We start from the raw sequence: 21,465 nt of genomic DNA, 5'->3' as shown, positions 1-21,465 counted from the left end.
TGAAATGAAAAATACCCAATTACAAAGTAAATGTACTTAGTTACATTCCTCCACTGCTTCTAATTCTGCGAGAAAGCAAATAAACATATTTTCTAAAATGTTGAACTATTACTTTTAAAAACCACACTTTTCTGAATTTGTTCCTAAAAAATTGGACTTTGTTTCCTCCCCTTCTCATGTTTGCATTATAAGGTGACTGATATCAGGCACTACGTTTTTAACAGTGTGTTCTTGTGTTAAAGGTCCATTTCATCAACAAGGGTTTAATAATGTCTCTCACATGAACCCCATGAATACCACTCTTCTGGGAGATCAGGTTGGTATTAATATAATGGGAGCAACACAACTGCTGAGAATAAAGAACAGCCTGTTTACTGAATCAAGTTAATCACAGTATTAAAAGCTTGTTTGGTCTCTTCTGTAAAGGTCATTGTTAACAAGATGAGGCCTTATTCTCTGACAAAAACGGGCTTATAGGAATGCGTAAAGGGTTTATTTGAAATACCTATTTCTCTTTATTCTATTTCCTCTGCAGTAGGACATTATGTTCGAGCAGAAAGGAGAACGTCTTATAGTAGCAGTAGCCAATGAAGATTCTGAAAGTAGTACAATTTAATTAAATTTAATCCCTCCAGTATTCAAGCCACTCATTAAAGCAATCTGAAATGACAACACCAACAGCGATAAGTGATCAAATCAAAGAAAAGCAGTATTTTAAACTAATAATTTGCCATATATACTATTTACAAAGTGAATAATGGCATCACTATGGTATATGGTAGATTGCATTGGTAACACTTTATAATAATCGTCATTAATAAATGGTAAATTCATATTTTATTGAATATAATTTATTGTATTTTACTGTTAACAAACAATAATTAATAATGTTTACTAATTATTAGTAATGCTATAATTTACATTATTTAAACAGTTTATTTTTGCACACATACTATTTTGTATATTATATTAAGAATTTGTTAATGATTACCAAATGATTTGTAAACATTAAGAAATCATTTGTAAAACAGCTATAAACATTACATAGATAGATATTTGTTTAACATTTAATGGTTGTGTTATGTTAATGGTTAATAATTACCTTGTAAAGCATCTATACACATTATTTAGAGTAGATAATTAGTTAATACCTTGTCACTTGTTTTCTGGTCCATCTATCTATGTAATATTTATAGATGTTTTAAAAACAATTTCTTAAAGGTTTAAAATCATTTGGTAATCATTAACAAAAACTTAATATAGTGTATAAAATGTTATAATGTGTTCAGCAATAAACTGTCAATAAATATTTTTAATGTAATCAGAATTAATGTAATCATCTCTTATCAGCTATGATACAATATAGCATTTATTATTTACATTATTAATTATGATTTAATTGTTTATTAACAGTAAAATAATATTAACTAAAGTTTAATTAGCCATAAATTTACCATTCATTAATGATGGTTTTTATGAAGTGTTACCGTAAACAATGTGATTTGAAGGTACAATCGCTATTTGCTTTCTTTTATTCTAATAATATTGTATGAATTTACCTTTTGAATGAATACCTTCTTTTAATGAGTAACTGTAATCATGTGAATCCAGGAGTCCTTGAACAAACTGCTGGAGTCAATGAACATGCTGAAGAGAGCCATCTGCACCATGACGCTTTCCACGATGAACACAACCTCACACAACCCGCTCTCCTACGCTGTGGTCACTTTCTGCAAGTCAAACAACACTGTGTTTGAAGTCTCGCTCAACACACTCAACCAGGTGTGTGTTCGTCTGCATGCATGTGTCAGCTTGTTGTTATCAGGACAGTGTCTTATAATTCTGTTTTATGTGGGGAAAAAAAGTATATACGTTTGTTTTGTTGACTCTGAAATTACCTCTGGTTGTCAGATGCTGACGGAGCTGATGGTGACAAAACCAAATGAGACGATGACGGTGGCCGCGGCCGCGGTGATGGTGTTCGATAAGCTGCAAAATCACACCTCACTGTGGGAAAGCCTTCTAGCTATTCCTCAGCTCCTCTCCTCCGGTTCTTTTGACCAAGTGCTGGCCAGCGCAGAGGTTCTACTCACCAACGTACAGGGGTAATGTACTTTCAATGTTGGAGCGATTCAGAATGAATGAAGGGCAGCTGTGTGAAGGTGTTTATTTATTTAGTAAGTTTAAAAAAATATATGACTGGAATAGATGAAGTATGCTGGTAATGTGGTAGGGCTGGGAGATATGGCCAAAATCTTCTATCACAATATAGGACATTTCATATCTCAATAACGATATACATCACAATATAGCATGTTTTCTGGTAATTCAATAAATAAATAGTCTATATGAAATAACCACATTTTAAAACCTATTTTTGTAAACTCCTGTGGGAATTAAATACTTAAAATAATTTTCTCATGTTAAGAACTTGAGTGCAAAATGAACATAACGGTTTTAACTGAAATTATAAATAAAAAATAAATAAAAATAGGCCTAGCCTATATTGCGATAGAAATTATATAGAAAAATATACAATATATATGATAGACATTTTTATATCGTTTTGATGATATATATCATAATATTGCCCAGCCCTGTGCTGCGTCATACTGAATATTTAATAAAGGCCACAGCACTTTGTCTATCAGTGTTATGGTGAAGTTCACAGTTAGCATCGCTCCTTTAAACAGTTTATAAATTTAGTTTTTGCTTCATATTTTATTAGTTCACAATCTCTGGAATGAATTCTTGATTTTCCTAATGAAGAATTTCAAGTGAATAGGTGAGGTGAACCACCTGACTTTAAAGAACTGCTAGACAAAAATTTAAGCTTCATATCATACCATTTATATGTGTGAAACACAAACATTACTGGCTGTTTTGGCATAAATAGAAACCAGTTTAGAAATACTGAGCGATGGTACAATAAAATTGAACCTTAGTGACTTTGTTGATATTGGCTTTCAAACACTCGGTCCAGCCTTGTTTGCTTCGCACAATATCTGAGACTTTATTTAGGATTTAGAACAGCAGAGTGTGTGTTTGTCTAATCATTCGCTCTGTCAAGTGTTTGCTGCAGGTTCTGTCTTGTTTTGAACACTAAATATTTTTGTTCTCTCCAGTGCTATGAATGTCATCCAGAACAATTTCCCTGAAGTCGGTGCCTCACTTTCCACGGTGCATCCGTTACTTGCTGGAGGTATCAACATGATCCGCTACGCCCAAAAATGGCCTGGCAGAGGTAACTTACCGCCAGCTGTACTGAACATACCACGTCAGCCACAAATTATGAGGGTGTTTTTTTTAATTAAATGGCTTTAATATATGTATATTAGGTTTATTTTGTTTTATAAATATGCAGGTATATAAACCACTGGCTACTTGATATATCATTATGTCACAGTGAGATTTCTTAAAAAGCCGGATCACAATGAAGGAAGGAAGTCTTGTTGTTTTAGGGAAGCCACAATGCAAACACAATTCACCTTTAATATGATAACACCAGAGGAATATTTGTCAGTCAAGTTTTGTGCGGATACGCAATTACGGTGTAACGTCTTACCTCGTGACTTGATTCTGCTCAGGTGTGTCTATCACCCTCGGAGATGTTGTCACGTTGCAGAATGACTCACTAAGTGAGATGGTGAAACGTGTTCTACAAGAGGTCAAAATACCCCTGGACAAGGTACGTGTTGACCAAGAAATCACATTTGAAACAGGAAAGTCAAGTTGAACTCACAATTATGAGTTAAGAATATGAGAATAGATCAACATTTTGGAATTTGCTCTTATTCCCTTTCTTGCCGAGAGTTAGATGAGAAGAGCGATACCACTCTCATGCTTGGCGTAAAGACTGGAATCAAAGGGAAACAGCTAGCCTGGCTCTGTTTAACAAACCCCTCCTGCCCATATTGTTTGTACCTTTGCACAGAGCCAGGCTAAGTTAGCTGCTTACCCCTGTTTCCAGTCTTAATGCTAAGCGAAGCCAACCATCTCCTTGCTGTAGCTTCATATTTAAAGGACCAATATGAGAGTGTTATCTGCAAGAGCACACATATTCTATTTGTGTATTTCCCAAAACTATTCATTTTAATGCAACGCTCTTTTTCTACTGTTTGACTAAGTTTGGTGGTAATTATTCCATAAATGAGTCACCACTTTATTAAGGGCTTGAACACAGTTTTCATTAGAAGAAGTATTCTTATTTATTTATTTATACTATTCTTGCGTTTATATTTAACACACTTCATGGATCCCACTTCTCAGCTTTTTTTATTTACACGGTGATATATGTTGTATGTGCTTGATGCACATATTATTATTTTTTTTACTATTTATTTATATTTATCTACATACTGTATATTGTGTTATATATTGAAGCATTATGTACATCATTTTCATGTTACATATTCCTTTATTTCTATTTTTCTTATATTTCTTTATATACAAGAGCAGCTGTAACGTCCCATTTTCCCCCTGGGGATCAATAACGTATTTCTGATTATATTTACTGTAATTCTCCTCTTCTCTCTGTCTAGGCTATCGGCCTGACGTTTGACAGAGACATGGTGCTTTCTCACTTGTGTGAGAACAGCAGTAACCCATTGTGGTTAACAGCAGCGTGCAGTACAGGCACCGTGAACATGCTTCTGGGCTTTATCAGCCCTGATAAGGTGGCAAAGCAGGTAGGTTAGAATGATCTGAATGTTATCATCATCAAGAAGAGAGAGAAATGCCAACATCAGAAATGAGTCAGCCTCTTGATGGCATTTATCTTCTCACTGTTCTCGTTTTACTTGTCTGTGTTCTTCTGTCTTTACTCTTAATTTGCATTCTCAAGTGCCACCCTCACTTCTAATTAGATTCACAGAGTACCAAATAATGAGTCTACGGCCTCAAGAAAGCTGTTGGCCGTAGCAACGAGCAACTGTGACTCACAGGTTGCACCTGGGGAACAGAAGCCTCAAAGTCATCCAATTAGCCCTGCCACTATGGTACACGTGTTTTGATGAGATAATTCCCAATCAGAAGCTGTTAGCTAACGCTGTCATCACGAGGTGTACTCGCTCAAACAGCCAGCCGGACATTAATTAGCAATCTAATGCTGCTAATCAGAATCAGGTTTATTGCCAAGTACGTTTTAACAAACTATGAATTTGCCTTTGGTATTTTGGTGCATGACCATAAACATAGTAAGAGAAAATTAAAGATAGAAACTAAGTACTGCAACAGTCAAGAAACATAAAACAATTACAATAAAAATATGAATATGTATTGTTTAGAGACAGACAGAGAGAAACAGGAGTAGTGCAGAAAAAGACTGACTTCTTGTCTAGCTAAAATGTTATGTTACCTATATTATTCCCAGATTCTCCTGGTATGGAGTGAGCGTGTTGCGCCACATGATGTGTCCTTCGCCAAAGGACTGCTGCACAGCCTGATGGGAGGTCCCTCTCCAGGAGGACAGGGAGGCACCAGGAACCGGCGTAGCGTAGAAACACAACCACAAAACATCGAGGAGGAGCTGTAAGTACAGTACCGTACATTGCCAGTAAGACATTTAGCCAATCCCTCAGAGGCTACCCGTTTTTTTTAATGCTTCAAAAACTATAAAGCAAATTGGATTGAAGCAAGTGGATGGGCTTTCTGAATGTCACACAAATATCCAGACAAGTAGAAGGAGTTTTTAAGAAGTATTTATTAACAGGTAGGATTTGATTTTTGTTCAGAAACAGCAAAGTTGGCAAAAAAAATACAATTCCTTATAGTATTCTTTTGCATCACCTAATCAAAGTAAAGATTTATATACTATTGTGCATGGAATAATTAATTGCTTTTTTAATTATTTGGGAAATATATTTTATAGATTTCGGGTTGTTGAAAGCTATTTTTGTACCGATCATTTAGCATTTGTTGTAAATTTGTCCTAGCCCATTAAACCTTTCTTGTTTAATACATTTTACTTAGAAAGAGCACACTGGAAACCACCCTGTGTTGCCTCTTACCTGTGTGTCTTTCTCATTGTCTGCTTTCTGCACCTCAGAAGTTAGCCAAACATTTTTTTTAATTTAAAATTACCGTAAAATTGCTCACATCGGGCTAAATATCAGAGACCTCAGAAAGTCTAGTGTCCACGGTAAAGTGAACAGTTTGTACTTTTTCTTAAGTCTGGCCTTGTGCTTTGGCAGGTTTTTGGGGGTCGGCAAAGTGGTGATGGAGATTATACAAACTGTGCCGGAGCTGGATATGGTTGTCGATGCCCTCCTCAGAACTGGCTTTCAGTTCATGCAGTCAGCAACACTGGGCCTGGATACTGTAGAAGGTAAGACTACAAAACCTCCTGCTCACAGTGAAATATATTACATTTTCAACACTATTAAAAGGAGCTCTGCTATTCCTACTGGTTTAACTGAACTAAGATATATGCAGTAAACATGAGCTTTGCTGCATCAGCCCTTAACAATGAAAGAGCAGAGAGACTAAATCTAAAAGTTAACTGATTCCCAGGACATTTTGTGCTCAGTGTGGTATGACTTGCTGTTTTTTTGTCACATACAGCCAGAGTCACTATTGTTCTCTCTACCTGGATGTACTGTGTAACCCAGAGGTGAAAGGAACAGATTGACACCCTTTCTCAGGGGACAGATGTTAAACCAAAGTAGGACTAGAGGAGTTACCATGCGGGAAATGGATACACCCACACAAGAAGGAACATTCTAACACTTAATTAAAACAACAATCCTCTGGGATGTATTGCACAGAAATTGCGTGATAAGTGGGTGACTTAACAGTGTCCAAAGGTGGATTTCTTTTTGAAATTGTGTTTAAAACGTACTTCTGTTTTATAGCATATCACTGACTGTAGTCAACTGATCTGATTGTTGTATATTTGTTGTCTGTACTCTCCCTGGTTTGCAGAAATGATGGAAAATTTCCTGAAAGATGCTAATCAAATCCAAATGACGTATCTATCGTTGATGACAAACCAGTCTGCAGCAAGCGTTTGTATTAGTCGTATCCTGGACGGTGTGATGGGAATTCTACCAAAGGTATGCTCGTAGTATTTTAACTGATCATACTGTACGCCGTTGGCTATTAATCGCTTAAAAAAACAATGATGTTATTTTAGAAACTTGATCTTATTTTTATAGTTTCAGGCATCGTAGTTCATAACAGCTTAGTCACCGGTGTAATTGCTAAGATGTGTGGAGGCAGTAAGACAGAGTGCACGTTTTGGCAACCACACAAGCAATCGGACTGGTTTGAAAACAGGTTGAGGCAGTTTCCAACCTCTAGTACTTTCCCATAGTTGTGTATCCACTCATATTTAAAGTGTGATTGATAGACACTGGCCTTAAGTTGCACTTCCAAATAAGTGTATTATCTATTCAAAATGATGATCTTATGTAATTGGGTTAAACTGGGCTTGGTTAAAGGTCTGTCTGATTGTCTAACCGCTACTGAACGCTGACTGTAAAGTTCTAGCTGCCAGTATTGCAGCAGTGCAGGGGCGATTCTAGGATCAGAACTTTAGAGCAGCTCAGCTGCTAATGATAACGTGACGTATACAGTCAAGGGTGTAAGTTTCGTTTCAACATTGGGGGGAACACATATTCAGCGGGGGGTCCTCCCCCAGGAAATATTGTGCGTCAAACTTAATTTCCTGCATTCTGGGGGATTTTAAGCACCAATTTCTGCCTTTTCTGCATCAAGTTATGGTGGAAATTTATTTTTGTCTTGAGTTCAGAGGTCAATAGACTCCTTTGAAAATCGCCATGCCAGTTTTCCCACACCAAAATTTTGCCTAACTTTGGAGCATTATTTAGCCTCCGTCCCGAACTAACATGACAGGATACCAATGTATTCCTTAGGTTTTCTAGTTTCATATGATACCAATATATTCACTCTAGCTTTACGACTGAGCCCGCTACAGCCTCTTAAAGACAGCAATGTCGGCCGGGATCGCCGTCTCGGAGGGTTTTGTAATTATTTTTTAGGGGTGCAGAGATGAAATTTAGGTGTGATTGAGCACCCCTAAAAAGAGTTTCTAATCACCAATGTCACAGCGACATTTCTCAGCAATGAAATTAGTATTTAAATTGTTATCTTAAATAAGAAAAGAGGGCTAAAACTGCACAAACAAGACCCAGGTTGCAGAAAAACAACAAAATTTGACTTTAGACTGTAGTTTGCTTAATTGCATGTTATTTTTTCAAGGACATGTTGAGCAACCAAGCATTGCTCAGACAGCTTTAGTATGAAACTATGTGCAAGAAGTCTAAGATGACTTACTGAACACCTGTCTGCCATAATTTATTTCATCACGATCCGCCAACAGCTCTCTGTCATATGTAACACCTTGACTTCAGGGGATGACATGTTTTAGGTTTTTGATAAAAGTATGGAAAACAATTCAGGTAGCAAACACTTATCAGTTGTTGCTTTTTGTCTCTGTTTCACTAGGTTATGTCAACTCAGTCTTTAACATGCGAGGATCTCTTTGGTCACTTTGAGTGGCTCTTAAACACAGAGAGCATAAAGATCGAGGTGTTGAGGTCAGCCATCTGTCAGAACAGCTCTGCTCTACAGGAAGCGCTACTGATGAACTGGTTGCCATTGATTCAGAAGGTAACAGTTACTTAACTACATTTGAAGAGTTATGGTTAATGAGTTCTCCTCCAACTTTATGCAACACTCTTTACTTTTCTTTATTGTTTTGGGAGTATTTTGTGTCGTAACAAATTTCTTTTTCTTCATTTTTTGTTTCCACAGGGACAAGACTTGTACATTGCCCTCACAGGCCAAGGAAACTACAACCTGACACTTCCCATGATTCTCTCTGAGTGGCACAAGCTGTACAATAAAAGTATGCAGTTCGGGATGCGTTCGAACAGACTGGCCGCACAGTTGTCTGGAGAATACTGGATAAACTGGATGGTAGACAACAGCACTCAAGATGTTCCTGGGATTCTTCAACAAAGGTCTCGAGGAAGTGTTGATTATATACCTGCAGGGTTTCATTCCATATCTGCTTTTGATTTGAACAGATGATTGAAAATATGATCTAAAATATTGCTAATTTGTAATTAACAGTCGTATAATTTAAAATTCACATAATGTCTTTAACTTAAAAGATTTAAGGCCCCACTAACATTATTTTCCAGTGAAGACATTTGATTTAAGTCAGACAAAGCTGTGCAAATGGCCCACTTCAGTTAATTAAGTGGAAAGAAAAAAAAGATATGTGTTAGATAATGAGCACAATGTCTCATTTCATGCTGTCAGATATCATTTCACTGTCTCAACAGTGTTGTGCTTTGCTTTGCTTGCAGTGTTTTCTTGTTCATGGTGAATGTTGGAGAAAACATTGAGAAGAGTCAACTGTGGCCCGAGGTAAAGGATTATTTCCACATGCTTTACTGGATTCTGAACTACAGGCCCGATGTCACAACTCAGCCAGCAAACTGTGAGAACAATTTCTTCTTTTCTTAGCTGTCAAATGCATACATCAAGGCGATTCCAGGGTGCAAATGAGGCTTAAAAGAGTTTTCAATCATCAGATTCAGAATTTTATATTATTATCAAAATATAATTCAATTAAGAAGCAAAATATAAAGATGAATAAACATATTGTTCCATGTGCCATGGTGTATTTAATTAGCATGCAGTAGTGTTTTCCCTTGTTAGCTTGTCAGCGTTGTCATCACCCACACAAAAGGGCTTTCTATTCTTTATTTTTTTAAGAAACCTTTTGTCCGTGAAATTTCTCTCTGTAAACTAAAAAATCAATTGAAATTATAAACTGTAAATTTATATATTTTTATATTATTATATATAAATCATGACCTACAACAAGAAATGGCAAATTGAGTTTTATTGGTGCTTTTTTCCTTCATATGGCCCTTTGCACATTAATCAATAGAGGATGTCACTGGGTCGCTACAGTGAAGCTCAATGAAACATGTGCAGCGTGATACAACACTTATACACAAAGTGCCAAAACAAGTTAACCCACAACCAAGTAATGATTTATTTAACATAGTAGAATAAACAGAACCAATTCATGTATGTATTTAATATGTTTACCTCCCACTTTAGGTTCCATTGACATCAACTACTTATCCATTCATTGCAATACTGGTTTGAAATGGCCCCAGTTTGTTCAAGCAATGACTCAGGCTCTGATGTCACCAAGCCAAGACGTCCTGGTGAAGTAAGTGCTTGTACTTGTTAGTTTTAATAAATTATATAATGTCTTTTTGAACATGTTGACGATGCATGTATTACTGCATATGCTCTGGAACTGAATTTTCTGTTCTGTTATTGACTTTCTTTTATTGATAGGATGTTGACTCATTAAAACAACTATGTAGGATGATATGATGATATATAATGATGAGAAGATCGATACCACTCTCTTATCTGATAGAGCTCCAACGATTAATCGATTAGTGTTCAATTGTTAAATTAATCGCCAACTATTTTGATAATTGATTAATCAGTTTGACTCATTTTTTTTAAGAAAAAGAAGTCAAAGTTTTCTGATTCCAGCTTCTTAAATGTGAATATTTTCTGGTTTCTTTACTCCTCTATGACAGTAAATTGAATATCTTTTGAGTTGTGGACAAACAAGACATTCTGAGGAGAGGATGTCATCTTGGGCTTTGGAAAACACTGATCGACATTTTTCACCATTTTCTGACATTTTATAGACCAAACAACTAATCGATTAATCGAGAAAATAATCAACAGATTAATCGACAATGAAAATAATCGTTGGTTGCAGCCCTAATCTGTTATACTTGAAACTATAGGCAGCAGCTGGTCAGCTTAGCTTAGCATCTTCTAGCTAGCAGCTTTACAGCAATGTATGGGACTATTTCTTGGTTGTCTGGCAACCTGACGTTGAAGACAAAACTCAAGGAAGTAACTGAGCCCGGCCAAGAAATAGTTCCGCACATAATCACCAAAAACGCCACAAGTTATTATTATTACACTTCGGCTTTTGACAGATTAAACAAATGAGATTAGTGAGTTTTAGAGGTGGTGGACCGAGCCAGGCTAACTGTTTCCCCATGTTTCCAGTGTTTGTGCTGAGCTAAGCTAACTAACTGCTGGCTCCAGCTTGATACTGAGACAGATATGAGAGTGGTATCAATATTCTCATCTAACAAACAAAAAACTAGTGTATTTACCAAAATGTTTAATTAAATGATCAACATGAACTGATTGCTTTTGTCAGTGATTTGTAATATGATTAAACAGGCAGCTTCTTTGCACAAACGAGGAATTCAACATAGCACAGACAGAGTTGTAACACCAGAAGAAGTATTATTTATTGTTGTGACTGTTTTACCCACATTACTCAAAGCGATTTAGAAAATTCTGACATGTTGTTTTCCACTGTTCTCTTTTCTCTGTAGTTGTCTCAAAGGAACCGTGAATCTGTTGCAGAATGCGTATGGTGACGTCTATAGAAATCTGGTCGGAACATATTTGAAACAAGAAATCCAAGGTGGAGATGCGCTCTCTGCCTACCTGATAAACCTGATGAAAAACCTGGATGGCTTTATCAACACAATCACCATGCTTCCTGACCAAAGCAATGTCACAATTGCCCTCATCGGTAACCTGTTACAGTCCACAGGTCTGAGACCACTGCTGCCTCTGCTCCTCAGTGACGGCCCCCTCAATGCCTCTGCACTGCTCGATGTAGCCTCGAAGCTTGGCCGGCTCAACCAGCACATATTTACCTTCAATGAGACAGACCCAACGATGCCTGAACTGGAACGGTTGATAATGCTATTTCTCTCCTTGGAGGGTAACCTCACCATGTCTCTTTCCCACATCATGGGAAACACTGAGCTTACCTACTCAGACTACTTCCACCCTGACTATGTGGCCCGTCTCAGACAAGCCATCGAGCCTTTCACCAACCAGACCTCAGCAGGCTTTGTAGAAACCATCCTCAGTGCCATGGAGCTACTAAAGAAGATGTTGGATGCACCAAACGGTGACCCAACTAACATCATTCTTGAGTACACACGCCAGCTTCAAGAATTCCTGAAAGCTCTGTATAGACTGCAGAAAATCCAACATCAAGGCCAGCTTAGCCCAGCACAAGTCACAGACCTCCACTCGCTTTCCAAGGACTTTCTCGACCTTCTCACCCAAGAGGGCCTTCAGAACCTGACTCAGGCTGGACCAGATGCTGCACAGAACATTGTCGCGCAGAAACTTGTAGCGTTCCTACCACCTGAGGTCCGACAGGAAGCTGCTCGCTTCCTCCAGGATTTCAAAGCTCTGCAGTATCAGATAGCTAAATGTGCAGCAGGCCAAAACTGTTTGGCTGGAATCTCAGAAATCTTCACTTTCCTGGATCAGATATCAGAGCTGATGCTCTCAGCCAACGTTAATGTCACCATCACATTAGCTGCAACCAACCTGGTTCTGGAGGGACGGGAATATGAGGAGATCACATCCTTGTTCTTCCCACTCCTCCTGTCCTCTAATGATGCTTCCTATGTGGAATCATTCAAACAGACTCTCCATTTCATCAGATTGATCATGGCTACACCAAATATTACTGTGTCGGATGTCCAGAATGCTCTGCAGCAGTCAAACCTAACCCTCGGGGAGCTGAACAACATTGCCGCACTAGCTGGAGCTGCCAACATTAACGACCTGATTGGAAATATAATGCAGATTATCGATGCTCGCCAGTGTTTCGAACCGCAGCATAACCCGATGGTGACAACCCAGTGTGTTATGGGATTGATAAGCGGTGTCAGCAGTTTCCTGACACACCTACCTGCTTTCCGTAATGAGACAGCCATCCTTTCCCTCATACCGTTAATCATCAATAACACTATCAGCGATGGCGTCCAAGTTGACTTCAGCTCCAATCCTAACTTGGCTCTCGCACACATCCTGAACAGAACCCTGGCCAATATCAAGATGAGCTTCCAGCTGAACCACATGTACACTCCAGAGATCATGAAGGAAATCAGAGTGGTAGAGGGTCTGATACGACTGGTCGCCAACACGGACCCATTTGACAATTTGAACACCAGCTTGCTGATGAACTCGGGGTATGCTCAGAAAATATATCTGGAGATTGTGGAATGGTACTTGAAAAGGCTGGAAAATATCACGAGCACAAGCTCGGCCTCAGAGCTCCTCGCTCCCTTTTACCACTTCACACAAATGCAAGTGACATCACAGCTGGCACACAGCGAATTTTCTTTGTTTATCAGTAAGCAGGTCGAGTTCCTGATAAACAGCCTCCAGTACCCAATAGATGGTGCAGGGGTGAGACAAATTGGCCTGACAACGGTTGAGATTCTCCGGCGTCAATTTGATCTCATCATTCTTGAAGTAGAGGCTCAGAATAACTTCCCAGGATCTCCGCCGCTGCACAACACAACCGCTCTGCATGTCATTAAGCTCCAAGTGAAGCTTTACCTCGATACAATAGAGATGTGGATGAAACAACCCAATGTCCTGCCTGTCCTCAGTAGCATGCTACAATGGGGAAACCCCTCCATAAATGTCTCCACCCCTGTGACAGACATCCAGCACCTTCTGGGGACGATGGTTAATGTTCTCAGTGCCGATCAACAGGCCTACCTCTCCATCATTAGCAACATCACCAAGTCCCTGAGCGAAGCCCTAATGGTGGCAGAGCAACCAGGCGGCCCACAGAGTGACCACTTCTTAGCCGCTATCTTGGAAGCCGTCCAAAAAGCTATGCAGGTCGTGACTGCAGTCACAGGCCCGCTGCCGCTCTCTGTACAGCAGAACATCCTGGAAATTGTGGGGGACTCAGTTAAACTCGCCGTCCATCCACAAATAAGTTTTGCCTCATCACGTAACATCTCCCTCCTCATCCTCAAGAGGGTTGAGAGCGTCATCCAACAGACACTACCAGAAATCGCTGAATACCTGCTTCCTGCTCTCAAAGTAGCAACCACATATTTTCAGAGCATCTCCGCAGGCGGTGGACCAAACGTCTGGAATCAATTGTGAGTGATGCTGCTATTTTTCCTAAAACTTCATTGGGCTAAATGACCACGTTGCTGTAATTTTATGTTGTGCAGTAGAGAAAGGCTTCAAAGTTAACAAATGTGGATACAAATTAGATGTGGCATAGAAAAAAACAATATTGAATTCATAATATTAATCAGACAAAATAATTTAAATGATGGGAGAAGAACCCAGATCTTTTACTAAAGTAAAGTAAGTAAAAGTTCAAATACCACAGTTAAAAATACTCAATTGCAAGTAAAAGTCCTCAATTCAGAATGTTACTTAGGTAAAAGTACTGAAGTATTATAAGCAATTAAAGTATCAAAAGTAAATGTAGTTATGAGGCAGAAAAGCTCCTTTTAAAGTGTTAAATTCATATAAAATATTGTATTATTCTACCTCCATCACTAACACAAACATTTAATGTTGTAGTTCTTCAATTTAGATACGTTATATACTACTGGGTAGATTAGTAGTAGATTACTGCATCATATCACAAAATGTTTTTATGTAAAAAGTAACTAGTAGCTAAAGTGTCAAATAAATATAGTGGAGTAAAAAGTACAATATTTCCCTCTGCGATGTAGTGGAGTAGAAGTATAAAGTTACAGAAAATGGAAATACTCAAGTAACGTACACGCAAATCAAAATTGTACTTGAGTAAATGTACTTGGTTACATTCCACCACTGATGCTACCATCACTGTAAAGTCACTATACACCACCAGATACCTTTGATGCAACATTTTAGTAGTAGCTTATAAATAGTACGGTAAATACAGTAAATGTGGCACATGCTAATATTCTGAGGGAGCACTGGCGGGAGCAGTTTATTTGTTTGGGTCTTGAGTTAAATATCAAAAATATTTCTCCAGAATCCCAGACTCCACCTTTAATGGAAGTGAATTCATCTTGCATGTCAGAAAAATAGTCCCTCAGTGGATACAAATAGTTAACAACCGCTGGTTCAGATTGATAATTGAAACCAAACAGAAAGATGGAGCGCATGCAGTCCTGCAATCCTTTGATAAAATGCGATGAGACATGATGACCTTTTGATGAGACATGTTCAGATGTGAACTATTGATGTGCTTTGTTTCTTCAGGATCCTGGATGAGATGAAAACAATCCAGAGCCTCCTGCCTCCAAACAGCTCAGCCCAGGCCTACGTCTCCGTCCTCATTAACATCACTCACTTCATCTTGGAGTCTGGCCAAGGCAAGTCAGCTTCTCTGTGTCACTGTAGGTGGACAAGTTGTTGAATCGTGATGAACTCTGATGGAGTGGAGGTCGCATTGTTCACTTCATTATACAAGCATTGACGCCAGACAGCCTGAGAGCTGTGGATCAAAGTAGCACAATGTTTTTGTTGTCTGTAAGAAGAAGATTATGTTTGACGTTGACATCGAGGTCCACTTTGTGAACAATATCTCTTGTGATTTCAGGTAACATGAGTCTCTGGACAAGTTTTGAGAGTGCATCGGTAGAAAATTTGCCCATGATTTTTGGCCAGGTAAGTTTTAAAACACTGTCATATACGGCAATGAGAAGTTCATTATGTTTGTTTGTTTTGTCTCCTTTCAATTAAGTTCAGCATGAATTCATTTAGTGGAAAATCAAACATTTGAAAGGTCTGCAAGTTAAACATGATATTACATTAAATATAAAATGCTGATAAAACATCTCAATGCCATCTCTGTTGCTACTGAAACTATCAGTTCCAAAGCACACACGTCTACAAAAACGCAATATCATTTATCATCATGGACAGACAAACAAAACAAAACAAAACAACATGATCTTATCATTTATCAGTCATGTGTCCTGAACTCATTGTTTTCATAATATTTCATGGATCAAAGGGCACATGAACCACAACACCTGTAGTTGAGGTTTTTGCATTAAATCACGTAAAATCTGTATGAAAAATGTAACCCATTTTTCCGCCTAATTTTTTACAGAGCGTCCACTTCTTACCCGCCATCGTCCAAAGTGCTATTCAGACCCTGACTGGAGCCACAGCCCCCCTGCCGCCCTCTGTCCAGCAGGTCATCCTGGAAATTGTGCAGGACTCACTGAAGCTCATTCAACCAAACATGAGTTTTGCCTCATCACGTAACATCTCCCTCCTCATCCTCAAGAGGGCTGAGAGCATTATCAAGCAGACACTACCAGAAATCGCTGAATACCTGCTTCCTGCACTTGAAGTAGCAACCCAGTATTTTGAGAGCATCTCCGCAGCCAGTGGACCAAACATCTGGAATCAGTTGTGAGTGATGCTGCTATTTTCCTCCCATTGGATCAAATGAAACATGCTTGAAAATAACACCCATTTTGATGAGACATGTTCAGATGTGAAATATTGATGTGCTTTATTTCTTCAGGATCCTGGATGAGATGAAAACAATCCAGAGCCTCCTTCCTCCAAACAGCTCAGCCCAGGCCTACGTCTGCACCCTCATTAACATCACTCACTTTATCTTGGAGTCTGGCCAAGGCAAGTCAGCTTCTCTGTGTCACTGTAGGTGGACAAGTTGTTGAATCGTGATGAACTCTGATGGAGTGGAGGTCGCATTGTGCACTTCATTATTCAAGCGTTGATGCCACACAGCTTGAGAGCTGTGGATCAAAGTAGCACAATGTTTTTGTTTTATTTGACGTTGACATCGAGGTCCACATTGTGAATAATATTTCTTTTGATTTCAGGCAACATGAGTCTCTGGGCAATGTTTGAGAGTGCATCGGTAGAAAATCTGCCCATGATTTTTGGCCAGGTAAGGCTTAAAACATTGTCACACTATGAGAAGTTTATTGTGTTTGTTTGTTTTATCTCCTTTCAATTAAGTTTAACATCAATTAATTTTGTGGAAAATCAAACATTTGAAAGGTCTGCAAGTTAAACATGATATTACATTAAATATAAAATGCTGATAAAACATCTCAATGCCATCTCTGTTGCTACTGAAACTATCAGTTCCAAAGCACACACGTCTACAAAAACGCAATATCATTTATCATCATGGACAGACAAACAAAACAAAACAAAACAACATGATCTTATCATTTATCAGTCATGTGTCCTGAACTCATTGTTTTCATAATATTTCATGGATCAAAGGGCACATGAACCACAACATCTGTAGTTGAGGTTTTTGCATTAAATCACGTAAAATCTGTGTGAAAAATGTAACCCATTTTTCCGCCTAATTTTTTACAGAGCGTTCACTTCTTACCCGCCATCGTCCAAAGTGCTATTCAGACCCTGACTGGAGCCACAGCCCCCCTGCCGCCCTCTGTCCAGCAGGTCATCCTGGAAATTGTGCAGGACTCACTGAAGCTCATTCAACCAAACATGAGTTTTGCCTCATCACGTAACATCTCCCTCCTCATCCTCATGAGGGCTGAGAGCATTATCAAACAGACACTACCAGAAATTGCTGAATACCTGCTTCCTGCACTTGAAGTAGCAACCCAGTATTTTGAGAGTATCTCTGCAGCCAGTGGACCAAACATCTGGAATCAGTTGTGAGTGATGCTGCTATTTTCCTCCCATTGGATCAGATGAAACATGCTTGAAAATAACACCCATTTTGATGAGACATGCTCAGAGGTGAAATATTGATGTGCTTTATTTCTTCAGGATCCTGGATGAGATGAAAACAATCCAGAGCCTCCTGCCTCCAAACAGCTCAGCCCAGGCCTACGTCTGCGCCTTCATTAACATCACTCACTTTATCTTGGAGTCTGGACAAGGCAAGTCAGCTTCTCTGTGTCACTGTAGGTGGACATTTTGTTAAATCGTGATGAACTCTGATGGAGTGGAGGTTGCATTGTGCACTTCATTTTTCAAGCGTTGATGCCACACAGCTTGAGAGCTGTGGATCAAAGTAGCACAATGTTTTTGTTTTATTTGACATTGACATCGAGGTCCACATTGTGAATAATATTTCTTTTGATTTCAGGCAACATGAGTCTCTGGGCAATGTTTGAGAGTGCATCGGTAGAAAATCTGCCCATGATTTTTGGCCAGGTAAGGCTTAAAACACTGTCACACTATGAGAAGTTTATTGTGTTTGTTTGTTTTATCTCCTTTCAATTAAGTTTAACATCAATTAATTTTGTGGAAAATCAAACATTTGAAAGGTCTGCAAGTTAAACATGATATTACATTAAATATAAAATGCTGATAAAACATCTCAATGCCATCTCTGTTGCTACTGAAACTATCAGTTCCAAAGCACACACGTCTACAAAAACGCAATATCAGTTATCATCATGGACAGACAAAACAAAACAACATGATCTTATCATATCAGTCATGTGTCCTGAACTCATTGTTTTCATAATATTTCATGGATCAAAGGGCACATGAACCACAACACCTGTAGTTGAGGTTTTTGCATTAAATCACGTAAAATCTGTGTGAAAAATGTAACCCATTTTTCCGCCTAATTTTTTACAGAGCGTCCACTTCTTACCCGCCATCGTCCAAAGTGCTATTCAGACCCTGACTGGAGCCACAGCCCCCCTGCCGCTCTCTGTACAGCAGGACATCCTGGAAATTGTGCAGGACTCACTGAAGCTCATTCAACCAAACATGAGTTTTGCCTCATCACGTAACATCTCCCTCCTCATCCTCATGAGGGCTGAGAGCATTATCAAACAGACACTACCAGAAATCGCTGAATACCTGCTTCCTGCACTCGAAGTAGCAACCCAGTATTTTGAGAGTATCTCTGCAGCCAGTGGACCAAACATCTGGAATCAGTTGTGAGTGATGCTGCTATTTTTCTCCCATTGGATCAAATGAAACATGCTTGAAAATAACACCCATTTTGATGAGACATGTTCAGATGTGAAATATTGATGTGCTTTATTTCTTCAGGATCCTGGATGAGATGAAAACAATCCAGAGCCTCCTGCCTCCAAACAGCTCAGCCCAGGCCTACGTCTGCGCCCTCATTAACATCACACACTTTATCTTGGAGTCTGGCCAAGGCAAGTCAGCTTCTCTGTGTCACTGTAGGTGGACAAGTTGTTGAATCGTGATGAACTCTGATGGAGTGGAGGTCGCATTGTGCACTTCATTATTCAAGCGTTGATGCCACACAGCTTGAGAGCTGTGGATCAAAGTAGCACAATGTTTTTGTTTTATTTGACGTTGACATCGAGGTCCACATTGTGAATAATATTTCTTTTGATTTCAGGCAACATGAGTCTCTGGGCAATGTTTGAGAGTGCATCGGTAGAAAATCTGCCCATGATTTTTGGCCAGGTAAGGCTTAAAACATTGTCACACTATGAGAAGTTTATTGTGTTTGTTTGTTTTATCTCCTTTCAATTAAGTTTAACATCAATTAATTTTGTGGAAAATCAAACATTTGAAAGGTCTGCAAGTTAAACATGATATTACATTAAATATAAAATGCTGATAAAACATCTCAATGCCATCTCTGTTGCTACTGAAACTATCAGTTCCAAAGCACACACGTCTACAAAAACGCAATATCATTTATCATCATGGACAGACAAACAAAACAAAACAACATGATCTTATCATTTATCAGTCATGTGTCCTGAACTCATTGTTTTCATAATATTTCATGGATCAAAGGGCACATGAACCACAACACCTGTAGTTGAGGTTTTTGCATTGAATCACATAAAATCTGTGTGAAAAATGTAACCCATTTTTCCCCCTCATTTTTTACAGAGCGTCCACTTCTTATCCGCCATCGTCCAAAGTGCTATTCAGACCCTGACTGGAGCCACAGCCCCCCTGCCGCCCTCTGTACAGCAGGACATCATGGAAATTGTGCAGGACTCACTGAAGCTCATTCAACCAGACATAGGTTTTGCCTCATCACGTAACATCTCCCTCCTCATCCTCAAGAGGGCTGAGAGCATTATCAAACAGACACTACCAGAAATTGCTGAATACCTGCTTCCTGCACTCGAAGTAGCAACCCAGTATTTTGAGAGTATCTCTGCAGCCAGTGGACCAAACATCTGGAATCAGCTGTGAGTGATGCTGCTATTTTCCTCCCATTGGATCAGATGAAACATGCTTGAAAATAACACCCATTTTGATGAGACATGTTCAGATGTGAAATATTGATGTGCTTTATTTCTTCAGGATCCTGGATGAGATAAATGCAATCCAGAGCCTCTTGCCTCCAAACAGCTCAGCCCAGGCCTACGTCTGCACCCTCATTAACATCACTCACTTTATCTTGGAATCTGGCCAAGGCAAGTCAGCTTCTCTGTGTCACTGTAGGTGGACAAGTTGTTGAATCGTGATGAACTCTGATGGAGTGGAGGTCGCATTGTGCACTTCATTATTCAAGCGTTGACGCCACACAGCCTGAGAGCTGTGGATCAAAGTAGCACACTGTTTTTGTTGTCTGTAAGAAGAAGATTATGTTTGACGTTGACATCGAGGTCCACTTTGTGAACAATATCTCTTGTGATTTCAGGTAACATGAGTCTCTGGGCAAGTTTTGAGAATGCATCGGGAGAAAATTTGCCCATGATTTTTGGCCAGGTAAGTCTTAAAACACTGTCACATGCGACAATGAGAAGTTCATTATGTTTGTTTGTTTTGTCTCCTTTCAATTAAGTTCAGCATGAATTCATTTTGTGGAAAATCAAACATTTGAAAGGTCTGCAAGTTAAACATGATATTACATTAAATATAAAATGCTGATAAAACATCTCAATGCCATCTCTGTTGCTACTGAAACTATCAGTTCCAAAGCACACACGTCTGGTCACGTGTCCTGAACTCATTGTTTTCATAATATTTCATGGATCAAAGGGCACATGAACCACAACACCTGTAGTTGAGGGTTTTTGCATTGAATCACATAAAATCTGTGTGAAAAATGGAAACCTTTTGCTCCCTTATTTTTACAGAACGTCCACTTCTTAGCCGCCATCGTCCAAAGTGCTATTCAGACCCTGACCGGAGCTACAGGCCCCCTGCCGCTCTCTGTACAGCAGGACATCATGGAAATTGTGCAGGACTCACTGAAGCTCACTCAACCAGACATCAGTTTTGCCTCATCGCGTAACATCTCCCTCCTCATCCTCAAGAGGGCTGAGAGCATTATCAAACAGACACTACCAGAAATCGCTGAATACCTGCTTCCTGCACTCGAAATACCAACCATGTATTTTGAGAGCATTTCCGCAGCCAGTGGACCAAACATCTGGTATCAGTTGTGAGTGATGCTGCATTGGATCAAATGCTTGAAAATAACACCCATGTTGATGAGACATGTTCAGATGTGAAATATTGATGTGCTTTGTTTCTTCAGGATCCTGGGTGAGATGACCGCAGACCAGAGCTTCCTTCCTCCAAACAGCCCAGCCCAGGCCTTCGTCTCCGTCCTCATTAACATCACTCACTTTATCTTGGAGTCTGGCCAAGGCA

General features: G+C 39.2%; 1 protein-coding gene across 9 annotated transcripts in view; it reads left to right on the top strand.

Moving 5' to 3' along the window:
* Positions 1-21,465, top strand: part of abca12 (ATP-binding cassette, sub-family A (ABC1), member 12) — an 86,394-nt gene that overhangs the window by 7,445 nt on the left and 57,484 nt on the right. For 3 of the 9 annotated variants that reach the window (XM_037790069.1, XM_037790067.1, XM_037790075.1), the window contains exons 6-35: positions 243-316; positions 1,612-1,782; positions 1,912-2,105; positions 3,126-3,244; positions 3,588-3,688; positions 4,542-4,688; positions 5,372-5,529; positions 6,192-6,325; positions 6,922-7,052; positions 8,467-8,631; positions 8,776-8,984; positions 9,336-9,469; positions 10,102-10,216; positions 11,427-14,027; positions 15,136-15,248; positions 15,476-15,543; positions 15,992-16,299; positions 16,415-16,527; positions 16,737-16,804; positions 17,248-17,555; positions 17,671-17,783; positions 17,993-18,060; positions 18,493-18,800; positions 18,916-19,028; positions 19,238-19,305; positions 19,744-20,051; positions 20,167-20,279; positions 20,507-20,574; positions 20,946-21,253; positions 21,350-21,462. In XM_037790069.1, the coding sequence (XP_037645997.1) occupies positions 243-316; positions 1,612-1,782; positions 1,912-2,105; positions 3,126-3,244; positions 3,588-3,688; positions 4,542-4,688; positions 5,372-5,529; positions 6,192-6,325; positions 6,922-7,052; positions 8,467-8,631; positions 8,776-8,984; positions 9,336-9,469; positions 10,102-10,216; positions 11,427-14,027; positions 15,136-15,248; positions 15,476-15,543; positions 15,992-16,299; positions 16,415-16,527; positions 16,737-16,804; positions 17,248-17,555; positions 17,671-17,783; positions 17,993-18,060; positions 18,493-18,800; positions 18,916-19,028; positions 19,238-19,305; positions 19,744-20,051; positions 20,167-20,279; positions 20,507-20,574; positions 20,946-21,253; positions 21,350-21,462 (7,011 nt within the window). The remainder of the gene's footprint in view (positions 1-242; positions 317-1,611; positions 1,783-1,911; positions 2,106-3,125; positions 3,245-3,587; positions 3,689-4,541; positions 4,689-5,371; positions 5,530-6,191; positions 6,326-6,921; positions 7,053-8,466; positions 8,632-8,775; positions 8,985-9,335; positions 9,470-10,101; positions 10,217-11,426; positions 14,028-15,135; positions 15,249-15,475; positions 15,544-15,991; positions 16,300-16,414; positions 16,528-16,736; positions 16,805-17,247; positions 17,556-17,670; positions 17,784-17,992; positions 18,061-18,492; positions 18,801-18,915; positions 19,029-19,237; positions 19,306-19,743; positions 20,052-20,166; positions 20,280-20,506; positions 20,575-20,945; positions 21,254-21,349; positions 21,463-21,465) is intronic. The other 6 variants (XM_037790070.1, XM_037790073.1, XM_037790072.1 and 3 more) reach the window with 6 other exon arrangements.

This window comes from Sebastes umbrosus, chromosome 13 (genome assembly GCF_015220745.1).
Source record: "Sebastes umbrosus isolate fSebUmb1 chromosome 13, fSebUmb1.pri, whole genome shotgun sequence".
In the NCBI taxonomy this organism is placed as follows: Eukaryota; Metazoa; Chordata; class Actinopteri; order Perciformes; family Sebastidae; genus Sebastes; species Sebastes umbrosus.
Note: the sequence above shows the minus strand (reverse complement) of the source record. Positions and strands in the feature narration are given on the sequence as shown.